Raw genomic sequence first — 15,260 nt, forward strand, 5'->3', positions numbered from 1 at the left:
GCCGGTTGGCTCAGCGGTAGAGCGTTGGCCTGGCGTGCGGGGGGACCCGGGTTCGATTCCCAGCCAGGGCACATAGGAGAAGCGCCCATTTGCTTCTCCACCCCCACCCCCTCCTTCCTCTCTGTCTCTCTCTTCCCCTCCCGCAGCCAAGGCTCCATTGGAGCAAAGATGGCCTGGGCGCTGGGGATGGCTCCTTGGCCTCTGCCCCAGGCACTAAAGTGGCTCTGGTCGCGGTAGAGCGACGCCCCGGAGGGGCAGAGCATCGCCCCCTGGTGGGCAGAGTGTCGCCGCCTGGTGGGTGTGCTGGGTGGATCCCGGTTGGGCGCATGCGGGAGTCTGTCTGACTGTCTCTCCCCGTTTCCAGCTTCAGAAAAATACAAAAAAAAAGAAAAGAAAAAAAAAAGAAAACCAAGGCTCGGAGGTTGAAAATTGGCTACACGCAATTGTGGGAAGTGAAGGAACCAGATTTTTTTTCCTAAATCTGGAGGAGCCAGATTTTTTTCTCAAAGTCTGGTCCCCAAAGTCAGACTCTTTTTTTTTTTTTTTTTTTTCTTTTACAGCGACAGAGAGAGAGAGAGTCAGAGAGAGGGATAGACAGGCAGGAACGGAGAGATGAGAAGCATCAATCATTAGTTTTTCATTGCACGTTGCAACACCTTAGTTGTTCATTGATTGCTTTCTCATATGTGCCTTGACCGCGGGCCTTCAGCAGACCGAGTAACCCCTTGCTTGAGCCAGCAACCTTGGGCTCAAGCTGGTGAGCTTTTTGCTCAAACCAGATGAGCCCGCACTCAAGCCAGCGACCTCGGGGTCTCGAACCTGGGTCTTCCGCATCCCAGTCCGACGCTTTACCCACTGCGCCACCGCCTGGTCAGGCCAAAGTCAGACTCTTAAGTGAACCCGTAACCCACACGGCCTTTCTCACAGCAGTGAGCACTTAGTGAACACTGGCCACATGCCAGGCTCTCAGCACAGCCTCAGGAGCACTAGGAAGTCATCATCGGAATGTGTGCCCATCACCCTGCACCCTCATCTCACTGAATCGTCACCACGGCCACCTGGAGCAGATACTTTGAACTCCATTTCACCATGGAAAAGCGTGCAGAGTAGTTAATAGCAAGCTGAGATTCACACCCAGGCCCATCGAGCTGATACCTGTGTTCCCCATCACCCAGTCGCTGAGTGTGACAGCGTTCTTGGCCAAGCCGCCGCCAGGTTGTTTTAGACCATTGTCTCCTGAGAAGCTTAGTGTATCTCCTGCTACCCAGCTGCTCCTCTCAGGGAAGGCCTGGCTGTAGGGTGCAGATCATGTCCTTTGCCGACTGCCCTGCCCAGCAGTTGACCCAGTATTCGCATCTTCTGTCCACAGTGCTCTTCGTTGGGAAAGTTACGACTGGAGTGTGCTGACCTTCTAGAAGCAAGAGGAGTGGTACTCCGTGACCCAGCTCTGTTCTCTTTCCTTTGGGTGGTGGATTTCCCACTCTTCCTTCCCAAGGAGGAGAACCCCAGGGAGCTGGTGTCAGCCCACCACCCGTTTACTGCTCCCCACCCCAGCGACATCCACCTCCTACACACTGAGCCCGAAAAGGTACCATATCTGGAGTTGCAAGTAAAAGGAAATGTGGGAACAAAAGCAGAGAACTGACCCAGGTCTGGACACCCCAGAGGTGGTGTGGGGTTGTCAGTAGTTAGCATTCTCTAAAGACTGAATCTTCTAGGTCCGTAGCCAACACTATGACTTGGTTTTAAACGGCAATGAGATAGGAGGTGGCTCTATCCGGATTCACGACGCACAGCTCCAGCGCTACATCCTGGAAACTTTGCTGAAGGTAACGCCATCTTTTATTTATTTATTTATTTATTTATTTTTAATTTATTTATTTATTTTTACAGAGATAGAGAGTCAAAGAGAGGGACAAACAGGGACAGACAGACAGGAACAGAGAGAGATGAGAAGCATCAATCATCAGTTTTTCGTTACAACACTTTAGTTATTCATTGATTGCTCTCTCATATGTGCCTTGACCATGGGCCTTCAGCAGACCGAGTAACCCCTTGCTCAAGCCAGCGACCTTGGGCTCAAGCTGGTAAGCTTTGCTCAAACCAGATGAACCTGCGCTCAAGCTGGCGACCTCGAAGTCTCAAACCTGGGTCTTCCGCGTCCCAGTCCGACGCTCTGTCCACTGCATCACCACCTGGTCAGGCCTAAAGCCGTCTTCTAACCTGGCCTTTTCTTGTTGTCTTGTTTGTTAAATTGGTTATGAATGGAGGGTTCACTATATATGACAGAAGAGGCTTATTGTCCTACCTTTAGTGTAAGACTGAAAAGTAAATAATAGTGCCTGACCAGGCGGTGGCGCAGTGGATGGAGCGTCCGACTGGGATGTGGAGGACCCAGGTTCGAGACCCTGAGGTTGCCGGCTTTGAGCAGAGCTCACCAGCTGGCTCAAGATTGCTGGCTCTAGCGGGGGGTTACTCAGTCTGCTGTAGCCCCACAGTCAGCACACATGTGGTAAAGCAATCAGTGAGCAACTAAGGTTTCGCAACGAGAAACTGGTGATTGATGCTTCTCATCTCTCTCCATTCCTTTCTGTCCCTATCTATCCCTCTCTCTGACTCTCTCCCTGTCTTTGTATATAAAAAAAGTAAATAGCCTGACCTGTGGTGGCGCAGTGGATAAAGCGTCGACCTGGAAATGCTGAGGTCACCGGTTCAAAACCCTGGGCTTGCCTGGTCAAGGCACATATGGGAGTTGATGCTTCTAGCTCCTCCCCCCTGTCTCTCTCTCCTCTCTCTCTCCTCTCTAAAATGAATAAATAAAATAAAAAATAAATAAAAATATATTTAAAAATAATAAAAATAATTAAAAAAAAGTAAATAATAGCTGTTTATTAGTGCTGACTGTATGCCAGGCATTAATATACTTAATTCACGTGGTCACTTTTTGAGATAAGTACCCTTATTCTGCCCACTTTATAGCTGAGAGCCTGGGACCACTTAATTTGCCCCAAGTCACACCGGCACAGAAGTGAGCAGTCAGGATTTGGATCCAGTGGGGTAGCTCTTGATCCCAAGCTCCTGTCCTCCTAAATGATGGAATGACCGAAAATGCTGATATGCTAGAGAGAGGGAGGGAGTTGTGGAAGGGCTTTATGCCATTGATAGTTCCTTAGCTTTATCTGCGGTAGGGGGTGGGCTTTAGTGAGAGAGCGCGGGGTTAGAGTCCTGAAGAGTCTGTACAGATGGGCTGAGACTGCAGTTTGTTGGTGATCCTGGAAAAGGCTGGGCCAGGTTTCGGGAAGGAAAGGATCCAGTGCAGTCTGATTCTTAGAGATCACGCTCACTCACGGGGCGGCGTGCACTGACAGAACCCAACTGTTGAGAGCAGGGTTGGAGAACCAAGACACAACTCCCATTAGCATTGAGGGCATAGTGGACTCCCCTATCTTTGCTCCCCTGAGTCTAAGCTCCCAGTCATCCCTTTGCTAGCCCCCTTTTTTTCCCATTCTTTTCATTCTCAAGTTTCTCACTAGTCAGAAAACATTACTTCTGCTTCTCCCCTGCATACCTGAGGTTCCCGGCCCCGCTGCACGCTAGAATAGGGTCACTTGGAAGGCGTTAAAAACAAAACCCCCACATCTGCATAGCAGACCAGCTGAATAAAAAGCTAAAAGTGTGAGGCTTTGGCATTTGCTCCCGCAAGCTCCCTGCTCGGTTCTGGGCTGAGCCTGGCTGGAGAATCACTTCCAGACACTTTCAAAGTTTCTGTATACACTGCCCCACTTGTCACTTGCACTCACCAAAGCCAGTGGCCTGTCCTTGGCCCTCAAGCTCTCCTACCTCCAGCCAGCATTTGACACTGTTGCTTCCTGATGTCCTCCCTGGTCCGTGTAATAGGACAGCTCCCTGCTTTCATCCTGCCTTTCCATATCCTGCTTGGTCTTTGTAAGAATGAGAGGGCACTCCATCACCAGATGTGCAGGCTTTATTAGAGGAGAAAGACCTGCTGGGGCACTCCTCCAGGAGAAGTGCACCGGGTTACAGACTAGGGGCGAGTTATATAGTGTTTGGGAGAGCCTGAGGGGATACTGAGGCAAAAGTCCTGGTATGTCCAGAGTGCTCCTCCTTGGGGGGCTTCAAGCATGTGGGTGTTGAATCAAAAGTCCTGGTATGTCCAGAGCCCCTCCTTGGGGCGGCTTGTCAGCTTTTTGGAATTTCCTCTGTCTCAGGGGCAATAGTCCAGTAAGAGTGAGGTCTGTCAGATAAAGCGGAACATCAAGAGGGCAGTTTGGAATACACATATCTATCAGTCTTACTATTTGCATTCTCAGTGAATAATGGCCATGTCCCCTGTGCCAGGTGTTTCTCAGCAGGTTTTTCCTGCGAGTGGTCACTTCATCTTGCTCAACCATAAACCCCTGAGGTCTTTCACTCATCTTTACTTTCCCTTTTGCTCCTAACCTAAGCAGACTGTGATGCTTAGTGGCTATGTAAATGAATTCTCTCTTGGATTTCAGGAAGATGTGAGATTGCTCTCCCACCTGCTGCAGGCCTTAGATTCCGGGGCGCCCCCTCATGGAGGAATTGCCTTAGGTAAACAATCCCTCCTACAAGTCAAATTTCCTTCCATTGCACTGTCTCAAATTTGGGCTGCAGCCTAAGGCGGGGTTTGGGGGCTCGCAGCTAAGGCGAGTAAAGAAGGTAGTGGGTGAGCCCAGAGGTTCTACAGAATTTCAATAATATATTTTAAAAATATATTTTACCAGTTATAACACTAAAACTTTACTGGTAACTTGCATTTGAAAGATTTTTTAAATAAAGTGTTACTGCTTGTTTTTTTTTTTTTTTTTTTTTTTTCTGAAGCTGGAAACAGGGAGAGACAGTCAGACAGACTCCCGCATGCGCCCGACCGGGATCCACCCGGCACGCCCACCAGGGGCGATGCTCTGCCCACCAGGGGGCGATGCTCTGCCCATCCTGGGCGTCGCCATGTTGCGACCAGAGCCACTCTAGCGCCTGGGGCAGAGGCCACAGAGCCATCCCCAGCGCCCGGGCCATCTTTGCTCCAATGGAGCCTTGGCTGCGGGAGGGGAAGAGAGAGACAGAGAGGGAAAGCGCGGCGGAGGGGTGGAGAAGCAAATGGGCGCTTCTCCTGTGTGCCCTGGCCGGGAATCGAACCCGGGTCCTCCGCACGCTAGGCCGACGCTCTACCGCTGAGCCAACCGGCCAGGGCACTGCTTGGTTTTAAGTCAACATTGCTCAAATTCCTGGGCTCAAACGTAATAGTAGGAGTCTGCGAAGCCCTGCCTAGCTGTCAGCATGGGAACATAGGAACAAACCAGGGCCAAAATGACGGCGAGGATCTTCACCCTGCTGCTTGTATCAAGGGTGTGAGAACTGCTAGAAAGCTCACCCAGATTGTGGATCATCAACCGCAGGGACCTCCTTCTGTGTTCTTTAAGTCCCCTCTTCAGCCTTTAGTGAGCCCCTTGCTGAGGACTCATTCATTAATTGTCACTGTCCTGAGCATTTGTCTAAAATGAGAGAAAATAACCTCTCAAACACACAAAAGTTCTCTAAAAAGGCATTGAACTACGCTTGGCTGCAACTTTTTAAGGTTCTTATTTAAAATTTTTCTATAACCTATTTTATAGGAAAACTAAGTCACTTCCAATCTCAGATTACGTTCTCATCTGTTAACTCTGTATTTGACTCACAGGGTTAGACAGACTGATCTGCCTTGTCACCGGAGCATCAAGCATCAGAGACGTCATAGCCTTCCCAAAGTCCTTCCGGGGGCATGACCTCCTGAGCAGTGCCCCGGATTTTGTCCCTCCTGAGGACCTGAAGCCCTATCATATCCAGGTCTCCTGGCCAACAGGCTCGGGGGCAGAAAAGAACTCACTGAATCAACCACAGCATCCAGAAAGCTGAGCTTTTGAGTTTCATCCTCTTCTTCAAGGCTGAAATCAGATATGGAGTTCTGCCGCAGATCCGACACGTCTTCAGGTGGAAGGACTCCAGTCTTCAGAACAATGAAGAAACAGAAGGTATCCAATCTTGACTTGATAACATGTTAGCATTTTTTGTTTGGGACTTTCTTGAAGTTTCTTTTTACTTGGAGAGGTGTGAAAGGTGGCTCTTTGTTGGAATAATATAATGGCTAATTATTTCCAAATCATGTTTTTCATACCCAGATAGGTTTACTTGGGACAGATTAATCAAATCATGTGTGAAATGTGAGGAAATGTTGCTCCTTTAGACTGGTGAGTTGATGGAGGAGTCAGTTTAAACCTATAAATTGGACAGAGATATTTCAACTATCAACATAATAATTGTGAGAAGCAACAGCACCAAAATGAAACTCACAGAATCTTATTAGTCACTGCTTCACCTTGAGCGAGTTCCATCCTTGCCTAGCCTTCCTGCTCACATGAGACGCAGACAGTACCTACCCTGGCCGCCACACAGCACTCTTCTTTTTTTTTTTTTAAACTATTTTTTTCCTTTTTTATTTTTTTTTAATTTATTCATTTTTAGAGAGGAGAGAGAGGGCGAGAGAGAGACAGAGAGAGAGAGAGAGAGGAGAGAGAGACAGAGAGAGAGAAAGGGGGAGGAGCTGGAAGCATCAACTCCCATATGAGCCTTGACCAGGCAAGCCCAGGGTTTCGAACTGGCGACCTCAGCATTTCCAGGTCAACGCTTTATCCACTGCGCCACCACAGGTCAGGCCCACAGCACTCTTCTTGCCACAGTCCAAGGAGAGAATGTGGGAATAATGAGTGAAAATGCTTTGAAAGACAGTGTAAGACTCTGCCCAACTGTAACAAGATACGTAAATACCTACGTATTTTATAATTTAAGATTAAACTTAATGGCCCTGGCTGGTTGGCTCAGTGGTAGAGCGTTGGCCTGGCGTGCAGGAGTCCTGGGTTCAATTCCCGGCCAGGGCACACAGGAGAAGCGCCCATCTGCTTCTCTACCCCTCCCCCTCTCCTTCTTCTTTCTCTTCCCCTCCCACAGCCAAGGCTCCACTGGAGCAAAGTTGGTCCGGGTGCTGAGGATGGCTCCATGGCCTCTGCCTCAGGCGCTAGAGTGGCTCTGGTTGCAACAGAGCGACGCCACAGATGGGCAGAGCATCGCCCCCTGGTGGGCGTGCCGGGTGGATCCTGGTTGGGTGCATGCGGGAGTCTGTCTGACTGCCTCTCCGTTTCCAACTCCAGAAAAATACAAAAAAAAAAAGATTAAACTGATTAAAACAGTAAATTTATTAGCCAGTGTTACATTGTTTATATATTTTTTAACAATTAACCCCTAAGTACCTTTCCCTCAATTTTATTGAGAATGTGATCTTAGACCAACCTCCTGTGTAGGTAAACACTGAAACTCATTGTGATTTTGTTGTATGTTCTGTTCAGAAATAAAAGCTTTTGGGCCCTGGCTGGCTGGCTCAGTGGTAGAGCGTCGGCCTGGCGTGCAGAGGTCCCAGGTTCGATTCCCAGCCAGGGCACACAGGCGAAGCGCCCATCTGCTTCTCCACCCCTCCCCCTCTCCTTCCTCTCTGTCTCTCTCTTCCCCTCCGGCAGCCAGCCGAGGCTCCATTGGAGCAAAGATGGCCCGGGCGCTGGGGATGGCTCCTTGGCCTCTGCCCCAGGCGCTAGAGTGCCTCTGGTTGCAAAGGGCAGAGCATTGCCCCCTGGTGGGTGTGCCGGGTGGATCCCGGTCGGGCGCATGCGGGAGTCTGTCTGTCTCTCCCCGTTTCCAGCTTCAGAAAAATACAAAAAAAAAAAAAAGGAATAAAAGCTTTTGATTAATAATCATAAAATGGGTAGAAAGCCTTGATAAATGAAATTATTCTTACATTCTCTTCACTTTTGCTTTCTAATTTATGAATACCAAGCATCAGCCTATAACCCCTGCCTATTTTTCTCAGTGCTCTATGATGCAGTACTGTAGTCTATTTGAAAGTAAAAGCAGCTTCACTTGCAGGTCTAATTTCTGAGGCTCAGTGCGCTGTGGAGTGCCCATGTTCTTCCCTACTTCAGAAAGATGTTCCCCATTAGATGGAGTATTCCCAAGGTTGGCCCTCAACCATCTCTCCCCATCTGTGGGTGGACCTTGGAGCCAGAAACGTCCTTGCCAGCAGGGTTCTCCTGGTAAGGAGATCCAACTTTGCCTACCCTTTCTCGGTGGGATTTCCAGATGCCTTTTGGGTAGGAAAGTGCAATTTTACATCCACTTATCCCACATGGATGTTACCTAACTTGTAAATATAATAAACTTACTATTCATTCTTTAGAGCCTCATTCTGATCAAAATACTGTCTCTCTATGCTGGAACGAGTTACAGAACACAGCCCAGGCTACAAATACCAAAAGCCCCAGGACCCCAAGTCAAGGAAGCCTGTGTTGGCAGCTCACTCAACTTTTCTTCACGCCTGTCAAAGGAAAAAACGTTTATTCTGAAATCCAGGGACATGCCACTATTTTAGATCATTGAGGTGGAATTTTTAAACTCTCAAAAATTAAAGAATAATCAAGTTGAACGATAACCAGCAATTTGAAAAGCAAAGTAATTATAAATTGGAAGCCAACTCTATTTCAAATCCAAACCCCAACCTCCTAGGCAGTTTAGACAAATCTTGTGTTGCAAGTTTTTTTTTTCCTTGTGTTGCAAGTTTTTAAAACAAAGTAGGTAAGCAGCTGCCAGCTACATGGACAGTTATCAGCATCAGAATTCGTATGAACCGTATCTCTGTGTAAGACGATGAACCTGACAGGCCTGCCTTATGCTCTTAGGCTTTTGGCTGAATAAAACATTGAATGTATACAGCTGCTCTTTTCCCAGAATTCCCCTCTGAACCAGAACTGTGACACTGATCACATTCCTTGGTTTTTGTTCAGCATCTCACCATAAGGATTCTCTTATTTCTGGAGGAGGCGACTCCTAACATAACCAGATATGAGAAATAGCAGTATTAGATATCTACGTGAATAGTTACACATTTAAGTCATACAATGAGTGCATGTGTTAGCCTTCTGCACTTCAGATGTTGGGCTCTTGACTCTAGGTACTCCCAGTACCCCAACAGCACTTTACACACCCTTCTCTCATGCCTTCTCCTGTGACAGGTCACAAAAATTACAGGCACCTAGAATGACATCTGACATTAGCCCAACTTTCCATTTTTCTGTCCAGGTCAGGCCCACTTTTGGATAGTTTATGTTCAAAAATCCTCCCCAATGTTGTCAAGCCAGCTTCTCCCCCTCCCAACTATACCATTGGAACTTTGCAGACCAGGACCAGTACTCCTGCCATCTAGTCTAGTCTTTATACTGGCTTTAGCTCTTTCCCAGAAATCCTGGAATATATTCCATGTTGCTGTATGTTGACTATTACTTTCATGGCCTGTTTCTTTATCCCGTTTATTTATCTGTAAAATGGATAGTTCCTAATTTGCTATCATTAGAATGATTAAAACACAACATATAGTAACCACTCAAGACATCTCTTTTATTAAAAAGACTAAAGATTAATGCTTGTAGTTCATCTAATCCAAATCCACTGTTTATCAGTCATCCATTACGGGCAGTCTCCACTGGCCCCAGCTGCTGTCACCCAGGCCACAGACCTTCATGAGGTACTTGCTGGCTGCATCTTTAGAAACTCATTTCAAAATCCAATCTTCTCTTCAGCCTTTTAGCATCTGATCACCAAGACTTCTCTAAGATTTCACCTATCTTGCCTTCTTTCAATAAATATAACCACCAACTAAATGAGCTTGGAAACATTCTAACACAACAGAGCAACATGGACAAACTAAGGACTAGTGGTAGTTGGGAGGCTCCCACTTCATACAGGGTCTCAGGCAATGTTGGGGGGCATTTGAGTAGGGACTGGGACTGAAATGATGTGGATGCTTATGTTGTCCTGCACAAGAAGTTAAAAGAAACTTCAATGTATGGAGTCAATGCTAGAGCTAACAACTTAAAACAGTATTTCCTCACACCATGAAAGGCTCAAAGCTCACCTTAAGCAAAAGCGCCTAATCTGAGAAAAGGGATGGCCATTTTCATCCAGATTCAGATTTGCATATTCAATTTTTAGCTATCCTACATGGAAGTCCTGTTAAAAATTATACTGCAGACTTCCAGCTCTGAGTGCTAAATTAGAAAGTGAGCTGAAACTGCTATTGACTAGGCTTTCAGTGCTGCAAGCCAACGAATTAATGGTGTCTTAGGAGTAATTGACTGGCAACCCACTGGTGGAATTTGTTCTAAGTGGACTTCCTAGTTATCGCACATTAAGAACACATGCTTTTCTATGTAATTTTATCTGCATGGGCTCATGTTTTCATGGTTCACAACTGCCCACTTTGGACACCAAGGGGACATCGAGGAAGGGCTGTCATTTACTCAGCATAAACTGCAATTTCAAATCCAGATATCCTATGAGGTACATGTAGAAACACCAACTGGCTTTATTCAGTGACACTAGCGCCATTGGTAGCTCTTACTTACAAAGAATTGTCCTATTTTCTTTCCTTCATCCCATTAAGTTGAAATAAACAGACTTGACCAAATGATTTATAAAAATTTATTAAAATTCAAAATTGTCTGATCATCTATCCCATGAACATCCATCCATCCAGCTGCCTGCAAGAAAACAGCCATTTTAGTCACATTTCCCCATTTCAATTGGAATGGTATTTGAAGTACACAGAATATCAGATCTTTTAACATCATCAAGTAATCAGTGAGAGAGTTCAAGCTGGGGTGATCATCATGTATTCTGGAATAAAACAGCACTGACAGTTTCAAGGCTTACCTCTCACCCAGTCGTCAGCTGCATGGCTGCTGTCATAAACACCTAAAAGCAAAGAGTACAGGTTAATGCTAGCAAAGAGAGCTGGAGTGATGCTTGTTACTAAAGTAACCTCAGAATCAAAATGGAACGGTTTTATGAGTGATATCATTCTATTTCATTTGGCAGAATCATCACATCACTGGTTACATTCTAACTTAATATAAATAACAAAAACTGCCTTACCTGGAAATCTTCAGGTCTGCCTGTTTGAAGATGGGGAAATATGGACATTTCATTAGAAATTTGCCCTCATTTTCCATTAACTTTTGAAAAAATAACACAGGGCAAGCAAACCTATCTTGAATAGTACAATGGTAACGACTCCATCATACATTTTGCGCATGAATGAACCCTAGTGGGAACTATGGACTTTGGGTGGTAACAATGTGTCCTTGCAGGTTCTTAATTTGAACAAAAGGCTCACTCTGGTGGTTGGATTTTGATGGGTGTCTAATTACAAGGTGGATAGTAACTAATTTGTCAGATTTTGCTGTAAATCAGTGAAATATTATATTTAATGAGTTAAAAAATAAAGCCAATTAATAGCCATGGATAGGTAGCTAGCTCAGTTGGTTAGAGCATCGCCCCAACACGTCAAGGTTGTAAGTGATCACTGGTCAGGGAACATACAAGAACCAACCAATGAACACAGCAAGTGGAACAAATCAATGTTTCCCTCACCCTAAAATCAGTTAAGTAAAAATGTTTTAATAAATCAAAATTAACATTTTTAAGGCCTAGGCCATGTTGCTCAGTGGATAAAGCATCATCTAGGTGCACCCACTGGTCTAATCCTGGTCAGGGCACATATGAGAATAAATGAGTGCACAACTAAACAGAACTGAGTGGAATGAGTTGATATTTCTCTCCACCCTTCCCTCTCTCAATGGAATTTTTTTTTTTGTTAAAATAATGTTAAAGACAGCTAAGTAATTCTGGTATAATCTAGATTTACCAGGTGGGGAGATTTTATCCATCTAGATTCTCCAAATGTGAGTTAGTCCTTTAATTAATACCACAGAGCACATTTATTTGCATGACATATTAGTTACCCAAACCCCTGAATGTTTTTGTGGGGCAATGGCCAGTCCCCATTTTTTAAGATTATAAATGATTGTTGCAGCCAGATACATCAGATAGGAGCGAAAGACAGTGTTACTCATCACTGTTAGTCTGCTGAACTATGTTATCATCACTGTATCGGCTTCAAACCACTTCACATCAAAAACCAAACTTGAAACTACTATACCTTTGCTTAAAACTCTTGCTCCAGGCCTTGTGGTCAACCCAACTCTTCACACCTGCAAGAATTTATCCAAATTTAGCAACAGGTAGTTATAGGTAAACTTCTCAAGTTTCCCAGGTACTGTTTCAGTTTTTTTAAAAGAATCTTCATTCTTTTTCAGAGAGATTCCCATCTGTTTTTTAATTTTAAAAAATCATCACTAACAGCATCTTACTTAGTAAACTAGCTGAGATTAATAAAATATATACCTTTATTATTTTTATCTTCAATATCTGCACCTGAAAGACAAAGTATGTCTTTAGACTATTTCTCAAAACTGTCCACGTCTTTGCACCACCAGGAAACACTAGTCAACAATTACTAAGACAAGCCCGGTTCAGCAGTAATTGAAACCTGTCTATCAGAAGCCAGAAACTGCTTTCATGTCTTACCCCAAGCATGCCATCCACAGATCAGTGCATATCCAACAGCTCAGCTAGAAATGAAACAGCGCATAATCAATGTCGAAAATCATTCAATTCTTGGTTCGGTGTTATTTGTCACAGGGTTCTTCAGTGTTAAATTTGTCTACAATGCTCATTTCAGGTCAGACATTTGATCAACATCATTACAAAAACCCCATTCAAAGCATGAGTTCATTAACATACACTCACAAACCAAACACAGGACATAAGTATTAGTATTTTGATAGTTAAGCACTGCATTTTCAGTAAGTTTTGAGCCTATTAGAATGTTTTTAAACACTGATACTTACCAAATACAAAGCCAGTTCAGATATGACAGACTCAGGTCCACCTAAGATAAGAAATAAGAGTAGTTTTACAATATCCAGAGATTAATTTCTTCCCTCACAATCCTAAAAAAATGCCCAAAATCAGGTAGAGCTAATAATTAAGACCTTCATGTTCAGTCAGTATTTGCTTATCATCATACAGGCTGCTTTTACAAATCATGACATCTTAGTAAGGGAACAGGACAAGGATCTGCATATGGTGCACTTAGCACACCATTTAACCCCTCTAAAGTGAGAGTTTCCTGTGCATTAGGAGGCAACCCCCAAGTCACCAGTGGCATTGCTGAACTTGTCCAGTTACCAATGTTTAATTATAATTTTACCTACCGTTTTAACTTCCAGTTAGTTCTTTCTAGTGCCTACAAAAAAACAGTAAGTCAGGTTTAGTAGTGGTACTCTGGTTATGCGATTACCAGCAAAAGTTTTACACCAGACACATCAGACAAATGGTCTATCTCTTCAGGAATCCATCTGCTGAACTATGCAAACATCACAGTATCTGTTTCTTCAGGTGTCACCTAATAGTTAAGTATCAGGGTACACAAGTATCAGAGTGCACACATGTTCAAAGGGAAGGAGGAAAACCCTAAATATCAGCACAGAATTGGCAATTTGCAATCCCTTAAGAGTAATTGAAGAGTATTGGGTAAATTCAAAGTATAAGAGGATTTCAAGAAAGTTTTCTCACCTGTCTATCCATGGCAAAAGTGTGATGCGCTTTAGGACCTGGAAAGAAAAATTTCATGTCAACTTAGGTGAAATCTTTATTTTCTCTAAACCACCATTTTGCGTGCCTCAGTTAAGACTACTGGTGGTAAAAATTCTCGTCATTCTCACAGTCGAGAGTAGCAAATAAAATGTCATCATTGTGGCACACTAGAGGACTTTCAACCTATCCCTCCGTGAGGGGAACTTCAGAAACTTACCCCCGCAGCCGTTTTCTCATTCCTTTGGCACAGAACTAAAAAAAGACAAATAACCAATGAAACATCCTGTGCAGACACATAAAACATGAATCTCATAAACACTTAAGCCTCAGAATAGAATTTTTCAGAAATCCCTTCTGTCCACTACTCTTAAACCATCACAGGCTTAACAAAAAGACCACATCTAAGCAAATTCCATTCTTCCCACTGTATTTACCCATTTCTTACCTGTCCCAAGGGACGCCATCCAAAGCCACATTGTACTCGTGCCTAGCATCATTCCTAGGGAGATTATGCTTTTAGTTTATTTTTTTTAAATGAGGCATTTATGTCGTTTCGTATCTCCTATGCAAGTTATTTACAACACTATTTCATGACTGTAATGGGTGCACTTGTCTTGTAAAGACACCACTGCACAGCTAAGATTAAGAACCACCGACGGAAATAAGCCTGACCGGGCGGTGGCGCAGTGGATAGAACATTGGACCGGGACGCGGAGGAGTTCAAGACCCTGAGGTCGCGCCAGCTAGAGCCCAAGGTCGCTGACTGGAGCAGGGGGGTCACTCAGTCTGCTGAAGCCCGGGGTCAAGGCACATATGAGAAAGCAATCAATGAACTAAGGTGCCGCAACGAAAAATTGATGCTTCTCATCTCTCCACTTTTCTGTTTGCCCTCTCTTTGACTCTGTCACAAAATAAAATTAAAATGCTTTAAAAGATAAAAAGAATTTTTTAAAAAAAGGAACTACCGACAGAAATAATACTGCACTGCGGAATGCAGCCACTTGGGAGAACCACGTGGATTATCTCAGTGGCCCGCTTTCCTGGTTATTAACAAAGGCCCACTCAGTGACTCGGCATGCGCCGCCATCAGAGCTGTTGGCATTCATCAACAGTCTCAGATGTCCCTACCAACATTAGCTTCATCAGAGGCAGAGCACGCGAGCCGAGGTTTTCCCGCAGGTAGGCCAAACCACCCGAGTGAGTATATGTCGAGCCCGCCCTCAACGCGCAATCTTCTACAATCCTCATCCTGTGGGTCCAGCGAAGGCTCACGACCAGCTTAGAAATACCAGCCAGTTTAGGGCGACTTTAGTTGCCACAATCAGCAAGCCTGGAGCCAAGAACCCATTTAGCAACCAAAAATACAATGCAAACTCACCAAATACTGACTTCCCTCCTCGAAAGACCGAGATGGCGCCCAGGCGCCGGTATATAAGGATTTTATTACGTCATGACGCAGTTTTCCTGCCAGCCTGCGCCTGAGCCCCTCCCACTCTCCTCCCTCAGACTCCTCCTCTCCAGCCACACCTCCTTCCCGTCCTATAAGCCCGCCCTTGGCCCCGCCCCCGATTTGTGGGCGGGGTCACTGCCGCCCACGTGACCCAGAGCTCCCACCACCACCCCCGTACCGACAGAGGAGGAAGACA

The 15,260-nt window shown here is 45.2% G+C and overlaps 1 protein-coding gene, 1 long non-coding RNA gene and 10 other non-coding genes across 17 annotated transcripts in view; 1 reads left to right on the top strand and 11 right to left on the bottom strand.

Moving 5' to 3' along the window:
- Window positions 1–5,934, top strand: part of DARS2 (aspartyl-tRNA synthetase 2, mitochondrial) — a 30,716-nt gene extending 24,782 nt beyond the window's left edge. For all 4 annotated transcript variants that reach the window (XM_066371533.1, XM_066371534.1, XM_066371535.1 and 1 more), the window contains 4 exons: window positions 1,370–1,588; window positions 1,719–1,829; window positions 4,518–4,593; window positions 5,720–5,934. In XM_066371533.1, coding sequence (XP_066227630.1) covers window positions 1,370–1,588; window positions 1,719–1,829; window positions 4,518–4,593; window positions 5,720–5,934 — 621 coding nt within the window. The remainder of the gene's footprint in view (window positions 1–1,369; window positions 1,589–1,718; window positions 1,830–4,517; window positions 4,594–5,719) is intronic.
- A 295-nt stretch (window positions 5,935–6,229) lies between these two features.
- LOC136395952 (uncharacterized) lies at window positions 6,230–15,090 on the bottom strand. Of its 3 annotated transcripts, none has more exons than XR_010749411.1 (12): window positions 14,993–15,090; window positions 14,060–14,113; window positions 13,832–13,866; window positions 13,594–13,631; window positions 13,233–13,264; window positions 12,867–12,907; window positions 12,544–12,587; window positions 12,361–12,390; window positions 12,116–12,167; window positions 11,050–11,069; window positions 10,828–10,869; window positions 6,230–6,294 (listed from the first exon to the last, which is right to left on the bottom strand). It is a non-coding gene; the product is annotated as an uncharacterized lncRNA (long non-coding RNA). The 3 variants fall into 3 exon arrangements; XR_010749410.1 differs by lacking the exon at window positions 6,230–6,294 and adding an exon at window positions 10,583–10,655; XR_010749409.1 differs by lacking the exon at window positions 6,230–6,294 and having other exon boundaries at window positions 10,583–10,869.
- On the bottom strand, window positions 10,720–10,794 carry LOC136396008 (small nucleolar RNA SNORD81). The gene has a single exon (XR_010749441.1). It is a non-coding gene; the product is annotated as a small nucleolar RNA SNORD81 (small nucleolar RNA).
- LOC136396043 (small nucleolar RNA SNORD47) lies at window positions 10,934–11,011 on the bottom strand. Its single transcript, XR_010749473.1, has one exon. It is a non-coding gene; the product is annotated as a small nucleolar RNA SNORD47 (small nucleolar RNA).
- LOC136396051 (small nucleolar RNA snR60/Z15/Z230/Z193/J17) lies at window positions 11,991–12,070 on the bottom strand. Its single transcript, XR_010749481.1, has one exon. It is a non-coding gene; the product is annotated as a small nucleolar RNA snR60/Z15/Z230/Z193/J17 (small nucleolar RNA).
- LOC136396012 (small nucleolar RNA SNORD79) lies at window positions 12,231–12,320 on the bottom strand. Its single transcript, XR_010749445.1, has one exon. It is a non-coding gene; the product is annotated as a small nucleolar RNA SNORD79 (small nucleolar RNA).
- LOC136396173 (small nucleolar RNA SNORD78) lies at window positions 12,660–12,725 on the bottom strand. The gene has a single exon (XR_010749578.1). It is a non-coding gene; the product is annotated as a small nucleolar RNA SNORD78 (small nucleolar RNA).
- Window positions 12,985–13,048, bottom strand: LOC136396047 (small nucleolar RNA SNORD44). Its single transcript, XR_010749477.1, has one exon. It is a non-coding gene; the product is annotated as a small nucleolar RNA SNORD44 (small nucleolar RNA).
- LOC136396172 (small nucleolar RNA SNORD77) lies at window positions 13,337–13,404 on the bottom strand. Its single transcript, XR_010749577.1, has one exon. It is a non-coding gene; the product is annotated as a small nucleolar RNA SNORD77 (small nucleolar RNA).
- On the bottom strand, window positions 13,697–13,779 carry LOC136396002 (small nucleolar RNA SNORD24). The gene has a single exon (XR_010749438.1). It is a non-coding gene; the product is annotated as a small nucleolar RNA SNORD24 (small nucleolar RNA).
- On the bottom strand, window positions 13,937–13,998 carry LOC136396180 (small nucleolar RNA SNORD75). Its single transcript, XR_010749582.1, has one exon. It is a non-coding gene; the product is annotated as a small nucleolar RNA SNORD75 (small nucleolar RNA).
- Window positions 14,692–14,771, bottom strand: LOC136396044 (small nucleolar RNA SNORD74). The gene has a single exon (XR_010749474.1). It is a non-coding gene; the product is annotated as a small nucleolar RNA SNORD74 (small nucleolar RNA).
- Window positions 15,091–15,260: the final 170 nt, after the last annotated feature.

Source organism: Saccopteryx leptura, chromosome 2 (genome assembly GCF_036850995.1).
Source record: "Saccopteryx leptura isolate mSacLep1 chromosome 2, mSacLep1_pri_phased_curated, whole genome shotgun sequence".
NCBI classification, from domain to species: Eukaryota; Metazoa; Chordata; class Mammalia; order Chiroptera; family Emballonuridae; genus Saccopteryx; species Saccopteryx leptura.